Below are 22,002 nucleotides of genomic sequence, written 5' to 3' on the forward strand. Positions count from 1 at the left end.
CATCAACAAGGATGGCCTAATTGGGTTATTTTGACCTGAGATATGACATTCTGATATACTGTTAGTTAGACTGCCTTGTTGCATGAGTGAATGGGAGTGACAGGTGTCTGTCGCCCCTGACTGTGCTGTCACTCAAACCCACACATTCAGACACATAGGCCAACCTGTATCACGTGTAGCCTAAGTCAAAGAGATTGTTAACACACATGCACACATTTGATGTGTGTTTCCTGGCACATTAATAAAAGAAGGCAAAGTAAATTCCTCTGACTCGTTCCGTAGGCTATCCTTTGTCTTTCAACTGCGATACCATCCATGGAATGATACACCGTTTTCTCAGTCCGGTTGCTTTTTAAGAAACACACAGTGGTCGTTTATTTTACATTCTGGCACTTTACAAATTGTTTACTGGATTTATAAATGGTGAATATTGTTCATTTGTTCATTTATAGTTTATTTAACAGTAGGCTAATAAACAGTTAGGCAATAATTTATGCCAATAACAATTAGGACTATTTGGGGGGAAAATACATCAAGTCTACTAATCAACAGGATGAGATTTAGTAGGCCTAATTCCATAATTACTCATGAGTCAATAATCTCAACAATGCCGTATATGGTGAGAAATATGAATGCTGTGCCATCTGCATGTTAACTTGGTTATGACATCAGGTCATATCTCGTCCTCTGCTCACACTGCATTCTGATTTGGCAGCCGGGGAAGAGCCAGACAAGAGCCATCGTTGGATTTCTAGAAGAGATAGACAACGAGGACAATCTGTTAATCAATTAATCGTGATTAAGAATATAGAGTACTGTGTATTCCCTCTTCACACTGTCTTTACATTGATAATCCGAGTATGCGCACTGAACGCCATTGTCTGCCAGCAGCAAGAGTGAGAGCGAGCGAGCGCGCGGATATGATAGTGCAGGGGAGCGACATACATTGACCCGAATCTCCGGGAACCGGAGAACAAGTGGACTCGGACACACATCGTTGGAAAGACATACTGGCAGACAGACAGCAACAGTTGTCATTGCTATGATCAGCTGAGCCAGTCAAGGCAAAATAATACATGTAAATGTGGTAGCCAATTGCGGAGAAGCGCTACTGTCGGATACGTTTGTTGCGCTTTGTGTTTGTCAACCTTGTTGTGATTTGGGGCAGGCTACCTGTCATTAGCTGTGAGGGAAAACGTGTTGCTTATCTTTATCGTTTTGTTTTTCTGTCATTCGTTTGACATCATCCTATAGATTCTAGTTTTTCTCGGTTGGTGTGAATCAAAGCACCCAGTCGCTCATGCTGCGGTCAGGGAAATGGGCTGTTGCGTCTGTTAGTCAGACTTGACAACCCAGATTTTTTTTAGGTGCCGTTTTGTCTTTGGCAAAGGGCGAGAAGTCCACTGCAGACAGGCGTGTCGGGGGCGATTCCAGTGACGGCTCGACTCTCTGCGGAGCCCCCATTTCAACAACCCCCACCCATTTTGCTCGGGTACTTTGGATGGGGGGCAAGCAAAGTACGGCAGGGCGGCCACGGGGTGCTTTTCCCGGTGTCTCGACGGATGACAGCGCAGTGCCGCCCTCGGCTCACTTTGGCCACTACCGACCGAGTGGCACTATGGGGCTACGCAGCCGCTCAGTGAGTTCAGTGGCTGGGATGGGCATAGAACATAGTCCTGCGGTGCCCTTTGGGTTTTATACCCCCAGAGGAACAGACTCGGACAGGGCCGGAGGGGGGTCTGGCACTAACGCTGCCCATGGTAACGGCTACCAGGAAACAGGCGGCGGGCATCACACGGACGGTATGCTCTATCTGGGATCCCGAGGGTCGTTGGCAGACACCTTGCCCCTGCACATTGCACCCCGGTGGTTTAGCGCCCACAGTGGTAAGTGTCAACACATCCACCTCTGGCTGGCAGCATACATCGAAGTTATCAGGGTTTACAGAGGGATGCATTGACATTAGGCTAGATGTCATCAGCAAACTTCCCTACCATCCGTGGAACTTCATTCATTAATTTGTGAAGTGTGTGCGGCTGTGCAGATCATGTATGTGTGTACAGCAGGCCACGAAGTCAGGGTTTATTGACTGTCTGACCTCTTGTATGGCAGGATGTCTCCAATACCTTGTTGTGAGAAATGACGTTAATAAGCCATGTTCCCAAATCCAGCTCAGTCAATTGGCCTATGATTAGAGAGGAGGAGGGAGGGCCCAGCATTATCATCCGCTTACCTCAAACCACAATATGTCTCACTGACTGGGCTTGTCAGGGCCTGAGCTGCAGAAAACTGAGGACACTGGCTCAGGTCCCCAGGCCCTCATTACCAAAGCCCAAACCAGCAGCCCACGGGAGGGAAACAGAAAGTTAGGCATCATCCAGATTGTTTACCTCCCTTTTATCACTAGGCGACCCCTGATATTCATGTTTATGTGACTGAGAAGCTTTCTGTGAGCAAGGCACTGGTCCTGCTTCGGGTACAGATTTTAGCCCTGTTTTCAAAACCGCTTTCTTCTGTCCACTCTGTTTGGGGGGTGGCTAAAGAAGGCCTTATGATGGAAAAGAGAGTCAATGCATTCAGGTTTCAGTTTCCCAGGATATTTATTAATGGGGATTGAAAAGTGAAGGCCATGCTAAGTAGACCAATGCCTTACACTGGTCTATTCTAGACCAACAGTATTACAGATTTCCAGTAACTCCATTCTGAGCTCCATGTCTATGTCTCTGATGGAGCACATTTTGAGACGGAGACACAATCTTAAATTGTATCAATTTCAAACCCTCCAGTCTGTTATGGTCACACTCCTATCATAGTATGTAGTATTCTTTCTGGATATTTCTTATCTCAGTGGAGCATTTGTCAGACATCTTGTTGCCTTCAATTGATTTGTCAAACTAGAAACAGTACTGGCAGTCTGCAAAGCTTTTTAACACACAAAGGCTTGTGTTGCCACCATGGTAGACCGTAGACAGTTCTGCTGCAAAATAAACAATGTAATGACACAAAGTCACAGAGCACTCCTATGACAATGGGATATACTGTACTTCTCCAAGGGTTTGATCATTACAAATGGGCAATTCTATGGGAGCAGAATTACACTGGTCCAAGACAGCCCTTCTTATCTCATTATCAAATCATTTCTGGGTAACAATTAAGTAACCTACTCTGATTGTTTTCAATTAAAATGGTCAAAAAGAAGAAAACATGCTTCTTCTTAGGAAATAGCCATTTCTCAAGCAAGAATTTTGTTAGGACTGTCTGGGAAGGGTCTGAGTGGGGAGGCAGGCAATCAGGTATGCCAGAATGCCAACCCACCAAAACACAAAAAAGTAATTATTATAATTTTCACAATTTCACAGTATTATTCCAACCTCATAGTGTGGAAAATAAGAATAATCACTTTTCACAAGGATTACTTTTAAACATTTCCCTGAACATTTTTCAAAAACTGATTTACAGGATGAACTGTGAAAATACGTTTAGTAACAGAATAAAGCTGTGTTACCAATTAATTATGTTACCAAACTTTGCACAGTTTTTCCATTGAATTATTATTTTTTTACTGTGTAAATTGTTCAAAATAGTCATTTTGCATAAGAGTTGTATGGTTTGTTAAACTTTGAAATCAATGTTTTTTGTTTGGCATACATTTTAAATGGAAATATCTGAGTCTCAGCATAATTCCGTTAGTGGAAATGCCCAACTATTACAGAGGCCTCTGATCTTTACCAACTGGACTGTTTTGCCCTGTCCTTTTCCTCAGCCTCCGTGATACTGCATTGACACTCTATCAATTGTGTATGACAGTGCCGTGGGTGGGCCAGCTGAAATTTGGGTGGACCAATAACACAAGAGCTTATTTGCATGACAAATAATGTCCCGTTTGGACCACTGACAAGTAAATATTTTTGTTATTGCTCAATCTGATTGGTTGGGCCTGGCTTCCTCCGTACCTACGCGGCTGGTGTATGACTGCCTGATCAACTTGATCCTGACAGGAAACCTCCTTCTGATTAGTTTGATCTAGATGCAAGCAGTGAACAACACTGAGACAATTCTCCCTCCACTGATGCAGTTCCTAAACAGAGTCCTTTCTGCATTGTCACTTAGTGAGTTGTTCACCTACTGTTGTTATGCACTTTTAGATGAAAGACCCTTTAACAATGGTCTGTGTAATATCTCTCCTGTGTTTGACCCACTGTGTTCAGTCACCTGTCACAGAGATAAGTAATCACTCACTCACCGACGTGAGCTGAGCAGAGCACTGACTGAACTCTCTTTTAGCGGAAGCCAATGTAATTGTTCTCAGATTAGAGCCATAAGCAATCATTCACTTGTGTACACCTCCATTTGAATTGAAACGTAAATAATGACAACGATAACACACACATGAACACACGCACCACTGTAGACACACACTGTTGTGGCTGGGTTTTAGTGGCAAGTCTTTTTGGAATGATGGGATTGTGGAACATATGTGCTAAACTGTCTGGCAGCACGATTCAACAATATAGGTCAATCATTTTATTTCTGTTTTCCCATCTCCTCATACACTGTCTCTCTCCCTTCTCCCATTAGCTCAGCACAGTGTATACAGAGGGAGAGGGACACACACACAGTCTACACTGGATTGCTGAGAGAGGATTTCTGTTGCTGTGACAACCATGTTGCTTGTCACTGCTGTTTTCAAGATGCACACTTGCTTGCTCCTTGCTATCCCCACAATATCCTCACACACTTGTTTCCTCAAGAGACAGAGGGCCAGAGAGGGAGGGAGGGATAGAGGGAGAAAGAAAGAGACTGAGGTAAGGTGAGAGAGGGATAGAGGGAGAAAGGAAGAGATGGGTAAGGGAGAGAGGGGTAAAGGAAGAGACTGAGGTGAGGGAGAGAGGGAGAAAGGAAGAGACTGAGGTGAGGGAGAGAGGGAGAAAGGAAGAGACTGAGGTGAGGGAGAGAGGAAGAGACTGAGGTGAGGGAGAAAGGGAGAAAGGAAGAGACTGAGGTGAGGGAGAGAGGGAGAGAGGAAGAGACTGAGGTGAGGGAGAGAGGGAGAAATGAAGAGACTGAGGTGAGGGAGAGAGGGAGAGAGGAAGAGACTGAGGTGAGGGAGAAATGAAGAGACTGAGGTGAGGGAGAGAGGAAGAGACTGAGGTGAGGGAGAGAGGGAGAGACTGAGGTGAGGGAGAAAGGAAGAGACTGAGGTGAGGGAGAAAGGAAGAGACTGAGGTGAGGGAGAAAGGAAGAGACTGAGGTGAGGGAGAGAGGAAGAGACTGAGGTGAGGGAGAGAGGAAGAGACTGAGGTGAGGGAGAAAGGAAGAGACTGGGGTGAGGGAGAAAGGAAGAGACTGAGGTGAGGGAGAGAGGAAGAGACTGAGGTGAGGGAGAGAGGGAGAGACTGAGGTGAGGGAGAAAGGAAGAGACTGAGGTGAGGGAGAGAGGAAGAGACTGAGGTGAGGGAGAAAGGAAGAGACTGAGGTGAGGGAGAGAGGGAGAGACTGAGGTGAGGGAGAGAGGAAGAGACTGAGGTGAGGGAGAAAGGAAGAGACTGAGGTGAGGGAGAGAGGAAGAGACTGAGGTGAGGGAGAAAGGAAGAGACTGAGGTGAGGGAGAGAGGGAGAGACTGAGGTGAGGGAGAAAGGAAGAGACTGAGGTGAGGGAGAAAGGAAGAGACTGAGGTGAGGGAGAAAGGAAGAGACTGAGGTGAGGGAGAGAGGGAGAAAGGAAGAGACTGAGGTGAGGGAGAGAGGGAGAAAGGAAGAGACTGAGGTGAGGGAGAGAGGAAGAGACTGAGGTGAGGGAGAGAGGGAGAAAGGAAGAGACTGAGGTGAGGGAGAGAGGAAGAGACTGAGGTGAGGGAGAGAGGGAGAAATGAAGAGACTGAGGTGAGGGAGAAAGGAAGAGACTGAGGTGAGGGAGAAAGGAAGAGACTGAGGTGAGGGAGAGAGGAAGAGACTGAGGTGAGGGAGAAAGGAAGAGACTGAGGTGAGGGAGAGAGGAAGAGACTGAGGTGAGGGAGAAAGGAAGAGACTGAGGTGAGGGAGAAAGGAAGAGACTGAGGTGAGGGAGAAAGGAAGAGACTGAGGTGAGGGAGAAAGGAAGAGACTGAGGTGAGGGAGAAAGGAAGAGACTGAGGTGAGGGAGAAAGGAAGAGACTGAGATAAGGTGAGAGAGGGAGAGACTGAGGTGAGGGAGAGAGGGAGAAAGGAAGATACTGAGGTAAGGGAGAGAGGAAGAGACTGAGGTGAGGGAGAGAGGGAGAAAGGAAGAGACTGAGGTGAGGGAGAGAGGGAGAAAGGAAGATACTGAGGTGAGGGAGAGAGGGAGAAAGGAAGAGACTGAGGTGAGGGAGAGAGGGAGAAAGGAAGAGACTGAGGTGAGGTGAGAGAGGGATAGAGGGGGAAAGGAAGAGACTGAGGTGAGGTGAGAGAGGGATAGAGGGGGAAAGGAAGAGACTGAGGTGAGGGAGAGAGGGAGAGACTGAGGTGAGGGAGAGAGGGAGAGACTGAGGTGAGGGAGAAAGGAAGAGACTGAGGTGAGGGAGAAAGGAAGAGACTGAGGTGAGGGAGAAAGGAAGAGACTGAGGTGAGGGAGAGAGGGAGAAAGGAAGAGACTGAGGTGAGGGATAGAGGGAGAAAGGAAGAGACTGAGGTGAGGGATAGAGGGAGAAAGGAAGAGACTGAGGTGAGGGAGAAAGGAAGAGACTGAGGTGAGGGATAGAGGGAGAAAGGAAGAGACTGAGGTGAGGGATAGAGGGAGAAAGGAAGAGACTGAGGTGAGGGAGAAAGGAAGAGACTGAGGTGAGGGAGAAAGGAAGAGACTGAGGTGAGGGAGAAAGGAAGAGACTAAGGTGAGGGATAGAGGGAGAAAGGAAGAGACTGAGGTGAGGGAGAAAGGAAGAGACTGAGGTGAGGGAGAAAGGAAGAGACAGGTGAGGGAGAGAGGAAGAGACTGAGGTGAGGGAGAAAGGAAGAGACTGAGGTGAGGGAGAGAGGGAGAAAGGAAGAGACTGAGGTGAGGGAGAGAGGGAGAAAGGAAGAGACTGATGTGAGGGAGAAAGGAAGAGACTGAGGTGAGGGAGAAAGGAAGAGACTGAGGTGAGGGAGAAAGGAAGAGACTGAGGTGAGGGAGAGAGGGAGAAATGAAGAGACTGAGGTGAGGGAGAGAGGAAGAGACTGAGGTGAGGGAGAGAGGGAGAGACTGAGGTGAGGGAGAAAGGAAGAGACTGAGGTGAGGGAGAAAGGAAGAGACTGAGGTGAGGGAGAAAGGAAGAGACTGAGGTGAGGGAGAAAGGAAGAGACTGAGGTGAGGGAGAAAGGAAGAGACTGAGGTGAGGGAGAGAGGAAGAGACTGAGAAGGTGAGAGAGGGATAGAAGCTTGACAAGTTACTCTAACATACTTTCTGTCACCAAAGTTTCACAGCCAGTCTGTTGTTGAGTGACAGCCGACAGACCTTTCTAATAAAAGGACACCACAAATGGACGGAGCTAAGGCAGTGGCGACCGTTGCCGTGGTGTAGGGACTAAATCCTGCATCATACAGCAGAGACTTTCTAAAGATAAACCTTTGACATCAGTAGCAGGGGGCAATGCCCCCTGTCAATCAACTACACTGATAATGCCAATGGCTAGTCAGCATTACTGATCACTGGATGCTTTCTAAATCATTAAGCATCACAAACCTAAATCACATTGTTTCTCACCACAGCATAACAGCCCATTCTGTCTTATTCGCTGTGTAATGATACCCCTTTCTCCCCGACACAATACACACCAGTGCCATTACACACCTCCCTCCTACCCATACTCTACCCCCGTCTCACCTGTATCTAAGGCCACATTACTTCCTGCAATCAAAGAGTTTAGCTAAAACAACAATAGGTCAGTATGTCAGCTCTCTCGGCCCCCTCCTCCCCCTTTCCCTCTCCAAGTCTTTGACTCTCTCATTCAGCTGTTTCCATGGAAACTGCTGTTCTTTCCGGTAAGGTAAAGAGTTGTCTGAGTTGGGTTTGAGTTGGATGTGATGTAATCAAATGGCTACTATCCATGTATGGGCATGATGTCCTGTATTCTGAACATAATGTCCTGTATTCTGAACATAATGTCCTGTATTCTGGACTAAACAGGTCGCTAGACACGCTCATAAACTCCTCATTTAGTACCATCATTAGAGGGACAACCAGCCCAGACACGTGGAAAGAAGATGTATGCAAACAAACAAGGTCACTCATTTAATAAGATAATCTATGTTGCCTTGTCTACTCTAATGACCTGTGTAGACAGTAAACAAGCTATGTCCTTGACTTGACAGAGAGAGGGCTTGAAATAGCAAGGTGTTTGCTCTCCTTAGAGAGACCAAGGCTTTCTGGACAGCAGGTCGGGCATGGTATTACAAGGAGCTAGTTGTCACCTTGCCTGCTAGAGGGAGACAGACTTCCCATCTGTACCCTTTAATGGTGTCTTATCCCCTCTCTCTGTCTTGCATCCCAACCAGCACCCTATTCCCTATATAGTGCACTACTTTTGACCAGGGTCGCATTCCAAATTGCACCCTATTCCCTATATAGTGCACTACTTTTGACCAGGGTCGCATTCCAAATTGCACCCTATTCCCTATATAGTGCACTACCTTTGTAGAATCTTATGTAGGATCTTAATTTGATCACCCTGTTGCAGAATAACTTTTCTGCAATGTAGGAAATGTAAAACCTGTAGTGTATTTGAAGTTTAATTTCCACTTTGAAATTTCAGACTTGATTTTCCCTTCTAAAAAATGTAGCAACCCCTACAAAAATGTCCATTAATTATAATCCACATAATTCACATTTCCTGTTACAGCAGGGTGATTTTCCTGCTGAAGCAAACTGGCTCAAATTTAAGATCCTACATCTGTATAAGGCATAGGGTGCCATTTGGGATGTGCACTCTGTTCGTCTGCTACTGTACCTCTCGGCTCTGTTCATTATGCTACTCCTGAACCTCTCAGTACTGTGCTTGTCTGGCTGGCTACCACAACTCCCCTGCTCCTCTCTTCCCTCCATCTCACCCTCTACATGATTCTCTGAGCAAAGACAGATCCGGTCGAATGTCATTTTGAAAACATCATGAATTTAGGGAGAGATCTAGTCAGGAGAGTTTTTATTTTGTGTTTTTTTTTTGTGTGTGTTCATTGCATTTTACCAATGAGACAAGGGAATGCATTTTAAAATATGAATCTAAATATTGATATTGTGACTTTGAAATCCAATGATCTGCTGGTGGTCTTCTTGTTGTGAATACTCCCTTTAGATAGTGTTTGTTTATGGAATGCGTAAGGGAACAGGTGGGTAGGCATCCTTGCATTTTAACCCACTGAAACTTACTTCTTACTTTGTTCTAATAATACATGTTGTTTTAATGATATTCTGATCTATTTAAACCATCATGTATTATATACAATGCATTAGGAATGTATTCAGACCCCTTGACTTTTTCCACCTTTTGTTACGTTATTCTAAAATACGTTACGTTATTCTAAAATACGTTACGTTATTCTAAAATTAATTAAATTTAGAATAACCCCTCAGCAATCTGTATAGAATACCCCATAATGACAAAGCAAAAACACGTTTTTAGAAATGTTTGCAAATGTATAATAAAAAAAACAACGTAAATTTCACATTTACATAAGTATTCAGACTCTTTATTCAGTACTTTGTTGAAGCAAATTTTGCCAGCGACTACATCCACAAGTCTTCTTGGGTATTGGCGCGACAAGCTTGGCACGTGTATTTGGGGAGTTTCTCCCATTCTTCTCTGCAGATCCTCTCAAGCGCTGTCAGGTTGGATGGGTAGTGTCAATGCACAGCTATTTTCAGGTCTCTCCAGAGATGTTCGATCGGGTTCAAGTCTTGGCTCTGGCTGGGTGTTACGAGAATTATGTTCTCAATGTTCATAACCCAATTCAATTAAACTACTCAGTCTGCAACCCAGGATTTGCAAGATACTGGTTGAATAAAGCAGACGGAGGCCCAGCTATGATAGCCAAAATGTTTATTCACGAGAGCGCTAGTTCATTGTACCAAACCATTCATTTTATATTGGCTCCTTACGCACATACTTTCACACACAAACAGAAGGTATCCTACGCACATACTGTCTCCCTACCCAGCCGACATGCTTCACTGTAGGGATGGTGCCAGGTTTCCTCCAGACGTGACGCTTGGCATTCATTTTGGTTTGATCAGACCAGAGAATTAAGTTTTTCATTGTCTGGTTCCTTTAGGTGCCTTTTGGCAAACACCAAGTGGGCTGTCATGTGCCTTTTGCTGAGGAGTGGCTTCCGTCTGGCCATTCTATCATAAAGGCCTGATTGGTGGAGTGCTGCAGAGATGGTAACCTTCCTTCTGGAAGATCCATTGGGATCTTAGTCACCTCCCTTCTCCCCCGATTGCTCTGTTTGGCCAGGCAGCCAGCTCTAGGAAGGGTCTTGGTGGTTCCAAACTTCTTCCATTTAAGAATGATGGAGGCCGCTGTGTTTATGGGGACCTTCAATGCTGCAGAATTGTTTTGGTACCCTTCCCCAGATCTGTGCCTCGACACAATCCTGTTTTGGAGCTCTATAGACAATTCCTTTGACCTCATGGCTTGGTTTTTGCTCTGACATGCACTGTCAACTGTGGGACCTTTATATAGACAGGTGTGTGCCTTTCCAAATCATGTCCAATCAATTGAATTTATCTCAGGTGGACTCCAATCAAGTTATAGAAACATCTCAAGGATGATCAATGGAAACAGGATGCACCTGAGCTTAATTTCGAGTCTCGTAGCAAAAGGTCTGAATACTTATGTAAGTAAGGTATTTCTGTTTTATTTTTTAATACATTTGCTTAAATTTCTAAAAACCTGTCTTCGCTTTGTCTTTATGGAGTAAAGGAATTGTTGTGTGGAGTGATGAAGATTTAAAAAAATGTTATCTATTTTAGAATAAAGCTGTAACGTAACAATGTGGAAAAAGGCAAGGGGTCTGAATACTTAACGAATGCATTGTATAATTTATGCAGAATGCTTGAGGCGATGACAGGATTGCTTTAAGTAGAGATTAATGATTCATGAAGTGTTAAGATTCATGATTGCCTTAAAATCAATACAAGTTCAAGGCAGAAGCCAAACATTTGTCTAAATGAATTGCTGCAATTAATTAAAATAGTGTGTTGGCTTTGGGTGAGTGTGTCATGATGGTCTTCAGAACATCTGGAAACTGAAAATGTATACTTTATTAATTCAAAACCAGATCTTTCCAAGTTAGTGTTCATCTGGCTCACAGTTTTTGGCCTGTGGAGGCAGGGCCGGTTCCAGGCATAAGTGGTCGCTAGGAGGCCCCCAAGTGAAAAAATGAAAATAATATACAGTACACGGAACAAAAATATACACGCAACATGTAAAGTGTTGGTTCCATGTTTCATGAGCTGAAATAAAAGATCCCTGAAATTTTCCATACACCCAAAAGCTTATGTCTCAACATGTTTTATTTGCGAAGTTAGTCCATCCACCTTACAAATGTGGCATATCAAGAAGCTGATTAAACAGCATGATCATTACACAGGTGCTCCTTGTGCTGGGGACAGTAAAAGGCCACTCTAAAATGTGCACTTATGTCATATAACACAATGCCACAAGTTTTGAGGGAGCGTGTAATTGACATGCTGACTGCAGGAATGTTCACCAGAGCTGTTGCCAGATAATTTAAGGTTCATTTCTCTACCTTAAGCTGCTTCCAACATCATTTTTAAGAATTTGGCAGTATGTCCCAACCGGCCTTACGACCGCAGACCACATGTAACCACTTCAGCCCAGGACCTCCACATCTGGCTTCTTCACCTCCAGGATCGTCTGAGACCAGCCATCTGGACAGCTGATGAAACTGGGGTTTGCACAGACAAAGAATTTCTGCACAAACTGTCGACCTAACCAGGGTCTTGACCTGACTGCAGTTTGGCGTCGTAACCCACTTCAGTGGGCAAATGTTCACCTTCGATGGCCACTGGCACACTGGAGAAGTGTGTTCTTCACGGATGAATCCCTGTTTCAACTGTACTGGGCAGATTGCAGAACGTGTACGGCGTCGTGTGGGCGAGCGGTTTGCTCATGTCAATGTTGTGAACAGGGGTTATGGTATTGGCAGGCATAAGCAACGGACAACAAACACAATTGCATTTATCAATGGCAATTTGAATGCACAGAGATACAGTGATGAGATCCTGAGCCCAGTGTCATCCCATTCATCCACCGCCATCACCTTATATTTCAGCATGATAATGCACAGCCCCATGTCGCAAGGAACTGTACATAATTCCTGGAAGCTGAAAATGTCCCAGTTCTTCCATGACCTGCATACTTACCAGACATGTCACCCATTTGAGCCTGTTAGGGATGCTCTGGATCAACGTGTACGACATCCTGTTCCAGTTCCCGCCATTATTCAGCAACGTCTCAGCCATTGAAGAGGAGTGCATACAAAATGCTTGTTGACTTGACAAACAAGACGAACTGGCAACAGACAAACCGTAGGTTTATACACACAGGTATAAGTACCCAGGGGATAATGGGGAAGATGGGTGACACCTGGAGGGAAGTGGAGACAAGCAACATGTTCTCTATGCCCCATGACAAAATGTGTAGAATTGCAGGAAATTAACTTTAAAACTTCACAGTTTTCTCTCCACCATCAAGAGGGGGGCCACTAAAGTGCTTTACTGTGACGTGAGGGGCCCCCCAACCAAATCTCACTTATGGCCCCCAAAAGACCCGTGTGGAGGAAATTATTCTGAGGTATTTTAACTGTGCTTATGCAGTGATGTTTGTGCCACATGAGTGAAATATTGTGACAGATGCATGGCCTTGCCTTACCATCAGCAGTTCACTGTTATTTGCAAATAGTAGCATTTATCCAAAACCTTTTTTGTGTTTTTCGGTCTTCCGTTTCAACCTGGCCTAGAGCCTAGATATTTATGTGACGGTTGAATACACTTGTCACAACAATGTATTGATTCAGTCGGAGTGTGGTTTACAAAACAATTAACCTAACCGTTAATTTGATCTAAAGTCATTTAGGGTGCTGATCCTATCTATCTACTTTTTTGTTTGTTTGGTGGTTTACGTGATCCATTTCTTATGCCTAATTTTTACAATTTTGTCTTAAATCACAGTAATTCATATTTGAAGTGCTTCTGAAGAAGGGTAAATGCAGTTTGACATCATCTAAAAAAAGGAGATGTTTTTTCTTCTCTCACACACAGGGAGAGGAGGGGTTAGGTATCGAGAGGGTAAAGATCCTGAGGAAGGAAGCGATCATAATGCTGGTGGCCAGTCATGGGCATTTTATGAGCTTCCGAGACACAGGTATTTTTGTAAGGTTTTGAATTCGTTGTCATTGACGATGGGGAATGGGGCTGGACTGCAGCGGTATCATGAAAAATGCATGACGCAGAGATTGAGTCAGTCGGCTCGGCTTGAGAAAAGTGTCGGCTTTGTCGAGAGGCGCCTTGGGACTCTTTAACAGAAGCGCAGTGTGACGGCTCTATTTCACCTACAGGAACATGGGGGCAGCACACTGGTCAGCTTGGGCTTAGCATGCCGACTCCATAGTTACTTTAACAATGGCTTGATATCTATACAGTTGTGTGACATCTGTACTCTACATTGTTCAGGGTAGGTATACAGTGGCTGTACTATTACCTAGTAAGAATATCAAACCAAATACCATTTTATTTGCCACACGCTTCGTAAACAACAGGTAGAGTAACAGTGAAGTGCTTACGGGCCCTTCCCAACAATGCAGAGAGAAGAACAACAGGTAGAGTAACAGTGAAGTGCTTACGGGCCCTTCCCAACAATGCAGAGAGAAGAACAACAGGTAGAGTAACAGTGAAGTGCTTACGGGTCCTTCCCAACAATGCAGAGAGAAGAACAACAGGTAGAGTAACAGTGAACTATGGGACTATGGCTCAGGGACTATGGTGGTCTGCTTGTAATGTGTAGGTATACAGACTGAGTCAGGAAGATGTTGGAAATGTCAGTGAAGACACTTGTCAGCTGGTCAGCGCATGCTCTGAGTACGCATCCTGGTAATCCAACTGGCCTTGTGAATTTAACCTGTTTAAAGGTCCCACTTACTTTGGCCACGGAGAGCGTGATCACACATGATAAATCTGTTATGGTGTGGTGGTTAGTCTTAGTTTCATGTAGGTACATTTGTTTGTGTTGATTATTTGTGCTCTCTCTGCCGGTATGAAGTATGTCTTGTACGTGTGGTTTGATGAAGGGCCAGCTCTGTGTTCGGGCCCTTCCCAACAATGCAGAGAGAAGAACAACAGGTAGAGTAACAGTGAAGTGCTTACGGGTCCTTCCCAACAATGCAGAGAGAAGAACAACAGGTAGAGTAACAGTGAAGTGCTTACGGGCCCTTCCCAACAATGCAGAGAGAAGAACAACAGGTAGAGTAACAGTGAAGTGCTTACGGGCCCTTCCCAACAATGCAGAGAGAAGAACAACAGGTAGAGTAACAGTGAAGTGCTTACGGGTCCTTCCCAACAATGCAGAGAGAAGAACAACAGAAATAATAGAAAGATAATGACACAAGGAATAAATACACAAGGAGTAACGATAACTTGGCTGTATACACGGGGTACCAGTACAAAGTTGATGTGCAGCGCTATGAGGTAATTTAAGGTAGATATGTACATATACCACAGGAGATTGGTGTCACCTTAATTGGGGTGGACGGACTCATGGTAATGGTTGGTGTGGAATGGTTTCAAATCCAGCGACGCCATTCCATTCGCTCCGTTCCGGCCATTATTATAAGCCGCCCTTCCCTCAGCAGCCTCCTGTGGCATATAATGTAGGCAGCGATAAAGTGACTAGGCAACAGGATAGATAATAAACAGTAACAGCAGCGTATGTGATAAGTCAAAATAGTTAGTGCCAAAAGGGTCTAGCAGTGTTATGGCTTGGGGTAGAAGTTGCTCAGGGTCCTGTCGGTTCCAGGTGCACCGACCCGCGTACCATGCAGTAGCAGAGAGAACAGTCTATAACTTGGATGGCTGGAGTCTTTGACAATGTTTAGGGCCTTCCACTGACACCGCCTGAGATAGAGGTCCTGGATTGCAGAGAGCTTGGCCCTGGTGATTTACTGGGCCGTGCGCACTACCCTCTGTAGCGCCTTGCCAAGCATTAGCCATACCAAGCGGTGATGCAGCCAGTCAAGATGCTCTCAAAGGTGCAGCTGTAGAACCTTTTGAAGATCTGAGGGCCCGTGTCGAATCTTTTCAGCCTCATGAAGGGGAAGAGGCATTGTCGTGCCCTCTTCACGACTGTGTCGTTGTGTCTGGACCATGATAATTCATTAGTGATGTGGACACAGAGGAACTTCAAGCTCTTTACATGCTTCACTACAGACCCGGGGATGGGGGCATACTCAGCCATCCATTTCCTGTAGTCAACGATCAGCTCCTTTTGTCTTGCGGACATTGAGGGAGAGGTTGTTGTCCTGGCACCACAATGCTAGGTCTCTGACCTCCCTGTAGGCTGTCTCATTATCGTTGGTGATCAGGCCTACCACTGGGGTGTTAATGATGGTGTTTGAGTCATGAGCGGCCACGCAGTCGTGGGTGAACAGGGAGTATAGGAGGGGACTTAGCACGCACCCCTGAGGGGCCCCAGTGTTGAGGATAAGCGTGGCGGATGTGTTGTTCCCTACCCTTACCAACTCCCATCAGGAAGTCCATGATCCAGTTGCAGAGGGAAGTGTTTAATCCCAGGGTCCTTAATTTAGTGATGGGCTCCCGAGTGGCGCAGTGGTCTAAGGCACTGAATCTCAGTGCTCGAGGCGTCACTACAGACACCCTGGTTTTAATCCAGGCTGTATCACAACCGGCGGGGATTGTGAGTCCATTAGGGTGGCACACAATTGGTCCAGCGTCGTCCAGGTTTGGCCGGTGTAGGCCGTCATTGTAAATAAGAATTTGTTCTTAACTGACTTGCAGAGTAAAATAAAATATAAAAAAATAGCTTGGAGGGTGCTATGGTGTTGAATGCTGAGATGTAGTCAATGAACAGCATTCTCACGTAGGTCTTCCTTTTGTCCAGGTGGGAAAGGGCAGTGTGGAGTGCAATAGAGATTGTCATCTGTGGATGTGTTGGGGCGGTATGCGAATTGGAGTTGATCCAGGGTTTCTGGAATGATGGTGTTGATGTGAGCTATGACCAACCTTTCAAAGCATTTCATGGCTACAGATATGAGTGCTATAGGGCGATAGTCATTTAGACAGGTTACATTGGTGTTCTTGGGCTCAGGGACTATGGTGGTCTGCTTGTAATGTGTAGGTATACAGACTGAGTCAGGAAGATGTTGGAAATGTCAGTGAAGACACTTGTCAGCTGGTCAGCGCATGCTCTGAGTACGCATCCTGGTAATCCAACTGGCCTTGTGAATTTAACCTGTTTAAAGGTCCCACTTACTTTGGCCACGGAGAGCGTGATCACACATGATAAATCTGTTATGGTGTGGTGGTTAGTCTTAGTTTCATGTAGGTACATTTGTTTGTGTTGATTATTTGTGCTCTCTCTGCCGGTATGAAGTATGTCTTGTACGTGTGGCTTGATGAAGGGCCAGCTCTGTGTTTATGACACACACTGTGTTCACTGTGGGGAATATCTTTGTTTGCGTATGTTTTGATGCAGTCTTGTGATTTTCTTTTGCCCCTATTTGACCTCACAGTAGAGTGCTATTTCTCAGTTACAGTATGTTCTCAGAGGCTGATGTCACCTCAGTGGATGGACACACACACACACACACACACACACTTATATTCAGTGAGAGAAAATGTCCGAAAGTCTGATCAAGAAAGGGAAGGGTAAATTAGCATTGTTTCCATTCCATGATGAGGGTAAAAGGTCCACAGTGTTGTCAAGGGAACTCTGTTTGAACACTTCTTTGATCATTGGAATGGTCATCGAGATGCTGCCATAAAATGTCTGCTTTGCCATTTACAGACAGGGCCTCTCTGGCCTCTTGCCTTCTGGGAGGGGATTCATGGTCTTTCTCTGTCCATCAGGTCCATCCAAACTCTGCAGAGCATCTCTCCTCCTGCACCTCTCTTTTTTCCTCTCAAATGTCTTCCATCCCCCTCTCCGTCTGTCCCTAAGGAGGGGCTGAAAATAGCAGCCAGGGGAAAAGTGGGTCAGCTGCCGTGGGGGGCTGGTGGGTGGGGAGGGGGCCCTGGTTTACTGACTACATTTACTTCCCTTCTTAGTTTCTCCCTCCCTCTGTCTATCAATCTCACCTTCATCCCTTTGTCAAACTTATCTTCCAAGCTGCTCCCTTACCTATACCTCTACAGCGTTTCTTAATCTCTCCAACTCTTCTCCTGACTGTGGTGGTCTGTCTGCTGTATGCTCTCTAGGTAAATCCCAGACAGACTCACAGAAACCAGACAAGCCTCCATAGAAAGAGTTTAGACCCTGACTTAACACTAAACACACATTCCGGTGCGGTAGCGTGGCATAGCGGTAGTGCTGCAGTCTCCCAAGCACATATTGTCCATGGGCAATACGGTTACGAATCCCACCACTGACACATTTATGCTGTCCTTCCCTCTACTGAGTAAAGAGAAAATACGGAAGGACACATTCTGCCCACTACTGTCCCGGCGGCACATATGTACCATCTCTAAAACATTACATGAATAACTAACTAGGAATGAAGAATAACTCGGTCACATGCTACCAGTATAAATTAATAGCAACATCTTCATGAGTGCATAGTTATAATTCTACCAAAAGCACGCTGATTTTGGCACGGCTGAGCTCATTTCTGGCCATGCACACACAGCACAGCGTGGTCACTGTACTGAGTGGTTTCATGGCCAACATGATAATGGCCTGCTATTGTGCATTAAAACACTGGCAAGTCCAGCCCTGCGCTGTGGGATCTGGCGTGGTAACTGTGTAAATAAATGTAAAGGGTTTGGTGCAGCAGCCAGCTAAACACTACTGGGTTGCGTCCCAACCGAGACCCTATATTCCAAAGTAGTGCACTATATAGGGGAAGGGTGCCATTTGGGACACTACCCTGGTGTCTGTTTTATGGTTGCTGTGTACATTTTAAAGTGTTGGGTGCAGCCAGCTGAACACTACTAGTGTCTGTGTTTAAGCAGTATTGAGAGCTCATGATGCAAAACTCAACCCGTGGCTGGATAGAGAGCGACGCCAGGAATTGATGTAATCTCCTGTTATTTGCTTTGCTAATGCTGTTGTATGCACAAAGCTGAAACCAAACATCGTAAGGGAGATAGCTAAAATAGGGCTTTGCAGTAAGTCATGTCTGCTATTTGGGATGGGATATACAGCATGTGATTAATGACTCACTCTATGTGCCAGATTTGTATCAACACAGTTTGAAAAAGAGTTTAGTTTATTTGTCAGGGAAAACATACTGTATATCTCACCAGATTTTGCAACACAGCTCATTTCCATCTGCAGTCCCTTTCCATATGCAGGTAAACATTCAAGGTTTGTACGGATGGTAAGTGTTGTATTACATGATTAAAAGGGGACAGGTCTGTATCACATTGTCATGCAAAGGGGGCTGACTAGAAAAGACAGACCGAGTGATTCAGTGTGACGACATGGTTGATGCCAATGTTTGGTGCCCCTATTTTAGTTTGGAACATTGGTTTGTAATAATCTAAGATAATTTGTTTCACTTATTCACTGTTGTAAATTGGATGGTTGCTTTGAGCGCCAGTGTAACGTGTGTGTGTATATACTAAGGTCTAACCTCGTTCTCCACAGGGTTCAAGTGTCCTGTCTGCTCCAAGTCTGTGGCGTCCAATGAGATGGAGGTGCACTTCATCATGTGTCTAAGCAAGCCCCGCCTGTCATATAATGGTGAGACACACTTCCTCTACTTCTCCCCAGACCCTATATCCTGCTCTTGATCTCTTCTCTCCCCTCTTGTTTGTCACTTTTCCTCCTCTGAATCTTTGCATTCTTCTCATTAGCCCCCTCTCTCTCTCTCTTGCTCACATAGCCTCTCATCCCCGTCTCCTATGATGCTCTCTCCCCCTATCTCTTACTATGTCGATGTTGGCTGTGACTGTGGGAATGTAGACGTGAACTTTATATGAGCCGTCTCTCTAGCACCAGAGTCGGGGGGGGGGGGTCACGGCGAGTGTTATTCCCTCCATCGATTCTCTCCACATTACTACTGTCTGTCTGTGGACATGCCTCGATATGAGAGTACAGGATTGACCATTGCAGACTGTAGCCAGAGAAATAGAATTAGAATCCTGTATTTCTATATCAATGGCTTGAGCTGCTTGTACTTAAGTAATCACAGTATCTAAACAAGAAAAACCTGATCTACATGCACCATACAGTAGCCATACACAGAGATAGTGTATGTATGCCATGAGCTCTGTAATTGGTTTTGGTTCATGTGTAATCAGTATGCTCAGATTGTGGGAGAGACAGTTAAATGTTCAGAGTGTCAGCTAGGCACATATAAGTATGTTCAGGGAGTCAAGCCAGGTATATATTCAGATTCAGGTATACAATCAGCTTTCCCAGGGCATTATGGGTCCTTGTCTGCTGTTCTTTTCCCATGACCATGTGTGCCGGCCTGGCTCCAGGTTGTTTGAGTGACAGCGTGACTAGCTGAGATGGCTGCCTGCAGCCTTGGTCACCCCTGTGATTGACTGACTGCTACCTGTTTGAGTGACCACTCTCCGTTCCGGTCTGGGGCTGAAGGTGACCCTGTGGGCTACTTGTCACGTATGACCAGTCTGCTTTCTGGGGCTCATTTAAAGCCAGGTCTGTCAGGATGGAGAAGGAGCTAGATGAGGGGCTGAAAAGGAATGGGGGTAGAAAAAGATTGTAATTTTTATTTGGATCCCCATTCGCTAACGCCGTAACACTGGCTAATCCTCTTGGGGTCCAACACCAATTAACAAGACATTACAAACAACCACAATCAAGACTTCTCAAACATTCAACAAGTAGACAATACAGATCATTAAAATACCTGACAGGAAGCACATTTAACATTCAGTTGATGCTATCTATTTGCCGTCCAGTCATATGGTCTATCGCATTAATGTTTTTTTTATTTTCTTCTTGAAGGTGGATTTACATTTTGCCTGAGAAATATGGATTGGTAAATTGTTCCATTCAGCTATGTCTCTATATAAAACTGTATTTTTAAGGCGATTTCTCCTTGGCTTGGGTTGTTTTAGCTGTCCTGAATTTGCCTGTCTGGTTTGGTGGTTATGTGTGTTGCTAGTATGTACTAACTGGACTGAAAAATACTGTTGTTTAAAAAAATGTAAATATAACATTCCTAAAGAAAATCAGAAGACTAGATTGTAATTTGTTTATAACGTGAAGCCATGAGAGATTCTGATGCATTTAATATTCATATGGTTAGAGCAATGAAGAGATAATCAGGCAGCCCTGTTTTGAGCCATTTGGAGATGTTTTATATCTTTCTTTGCTGCAGATGGCCATATAACTGGACAGTACTCTAAGTGTGTTAGGACCAGTGATTGACCATATAACTGGACAGTACTCTAAGTGTGATAATGTGTTGATATCAACCCACTCAGACACCATTTTTGGTTCACTGCTCAGTACATCTGTTAGCTCATTACATTTGGATGCTGCGCTATACATTGTGGAGTTATCAGCATACATGACCACTCTTGCTTTGTTCATTACTGAAGGTAATGAGAAGTGGGCCTAGGCAACTTCCTTGAGGAACACCACAGTGTATATATTTACTGTTTGAAAAGCAACCATTAAATAACCATTTTTGCCTTCTCCTGGATAAATAGCTTTCCATCCAGGACAGAGCTGCAGACTTAAAACCATAACATTTGAGTTTATCTAGTAACAGTTCATGATCAATTACATCAAAAGCAGCACTGAAATCTAGCAACACTGCACCATATAACATCCTGTTATGCATACACTTTAACCAATCATCTGTCATTTGTGCTAAGGCCGTACTAGTAGAATGCCCTTCTTTGTACACATGCTGGAAACCCGTTATCAGATCACTACATTAGAAATAATCCTTGATTTGTACAGATATAATTTACTTAACTCAGGCAGCAAACTTATAGGATGACTATTAGGACCAGTGAATGCATATTTTTTTTTATCCTTAGGTAGTAGAATAACCTTGGACTCCTTCCAGACTTCTGGGCACACCCACTACATCAAGCACCTATTCAAAATATAAGAGATTGGGGTAGATATTTGGCTAGCTGTAGCTCTAAGCAATCTGGCGTCAAGATTATCTGTACCAGGTGACTTGTCATCTGAAAGAGACAACAGCATCCTTTCTACCTCTTCACTTTCTACTTGATGAAATTCGAACATGCATTGCCTCTCCTTCATGATACAGTCTTTGCCTGTAAAATATTTATTAAAGTAGTTTGCGATGTCATGTGGTTTTGTAATAAATTTACCCTCTGATTCAACAAAAAAGGCGAACATGTTCAAATTCCTACCCATAAGTGTTGAACGTTCCCCACAGCTTTTTCCCATCACCCTTCATCAATTTTGTGCTGATCAAATCCCTTCTTCTTTCCTTTGTTTAGCTTGGTCACAAGATTTCTTAATTTACAATAACTTTGCTTATCAGAGTGCCACATTTATCTGCTACTTTTTTGGCATCATAACGTTGAATCATTAAATTTCTCCGCTCATCATCAATCCATGGGGCACCGTTTGACCTCACAGTGCATTTTCTTAAAGGGGCGTGCTTATCAACGATAACCATAAATTATTTCATAAACTTAAGTGACATTTTCAGGATCGTCCTTACTACACACTTCTAACCGTTGCACATTTTTAATCTCATCCACAAATGAGTCCTGATTTGAACCCTCTGTAGGACCTGACGTAGATTATCTTAGGGCCAGTTTTTGGTATTTTAGTTTTCCTAGTGCGTGCAACCAA

General features: G+C 44.7%; 1 protein-coding gene across 2 annotated transcripts in view; it reads left to right on the plus strand.

Annotated features, from left to right (window-relative positions):
- The first annotated feature begins 625 nt into the window (after positions 1 to 625).
- znrf1 (zinc and ring finger 1) overlaps positions 626 to 22,002 on the plus strand; it is a 32,382-nt gene continuing 11,005 nt past the window's right edge. Inside the window, exons 1-2 of one of the 2 annotated variants that reach the window (XM_064930164.1) lie at positions 626 to 1,886; positions 18,832 to 18,927. In XM_064930164.1, coding sequence (XP_064786236.1) covers positions 1,502 to 1,886; positions 18,832 to 18,927 — 481 coding nt within the window. In that variant the 5' untranslated portion in view covers positions 626 to 1,501. The remainder of the gene's footprint in view (positions 1,887 to 18,831; positions 18,928 to 22,002) is intronic. The other variant, XM_064930163.1, reaches the window with a different exon arrangement.

The sequence above is a fragment of the Oncorhynchus masou genome, chromosome 22, assembly GCF_036934945.1.
Source record: "Oncorhynchus masou masou isolate Uvic2021 chromosome 22, UVic_Omas_1.1, whole genome shotgun sequence".
Taxonomy (NCBI): domain Eukaryota; kingdom Metazoa; phylum Chordata; class Actinopteri; order Salmoniformes; family Salmonidae; genus Oncorhynchus; species Oncorhynchus masou.